The sequence below is a fragment of the Eimeria tenella genome, genomic scaffold (assembly GCF_000499545.2).
Source record: "Eimeria tenella Houghton genomic scaffold, Eth_scaff2311, whole genome shotgun sequence".
Classification (NCBI taxonomy): Eukaryota; Apicomplexa; class Conoidasida; order Eucoccidiorida; family Eimeriidae; genus Eimeria; species Eimeria tenella.
The window spans coordinates 1936-2246 of record NW_013542170.1 but is presented as its reverse complement, the minus strand read 5'-3'; the positions used below and the strand labels follow the sequence as shown (position 1 = coordinate 2246).

The 311-nt window shown below is 61.1% G+C and overlaps 1 protein-coding gene across 1 annotated transcript in view; it reads right to left on the bottom strand.

Annotated features, from left to right (window-relative positions):
* Positions 1 to 219: 219 nt before the first annotated feature.
* Positions 220 to 311, bottom strand: part of ETH_00041425 (uncharacterized protein) — a gene marked incomplete at both ends in the record, with an annotated part of 1860 nt that continues 1768 nt past the window's right edge. The window contains one exon of the mRNA XM_013374853.1: positions 220 to 311. Within this exon, the coding sequence (XP_013230307.1) occupies positions 220 to 311 (92 nt within the window).

Genomic DNA, 311 nt, shown 5'->3' with positions numbered 1-311 from the left:
CTTACTGGTCACTAGAGAGCACGGGGCTCGAGGCCCCGTTCTCGGCTGCAGCGATGCGCCAATGGGGCCTTCTCCCGGCCAAGTTTAAATCATTTTTGAATTTAACTTTATTTTTTCCTTAAAGAGGAGAAACGGGGGCACATGTCGCTCCCTCTGGCGGCGCTCGCAAGGGCGGGGGGGCCCTCCAAGTGGCTGTCGCTGGCACCCGTTTGCTGCAGTTCAGCTTCGGCCGGACTTCCCCGCTTGCGGCCCCACTCCCCTCTCTTGCAGCAGCCTCTGGCACCTCATCTGGGGCCCCCCAAGGGCCTCTT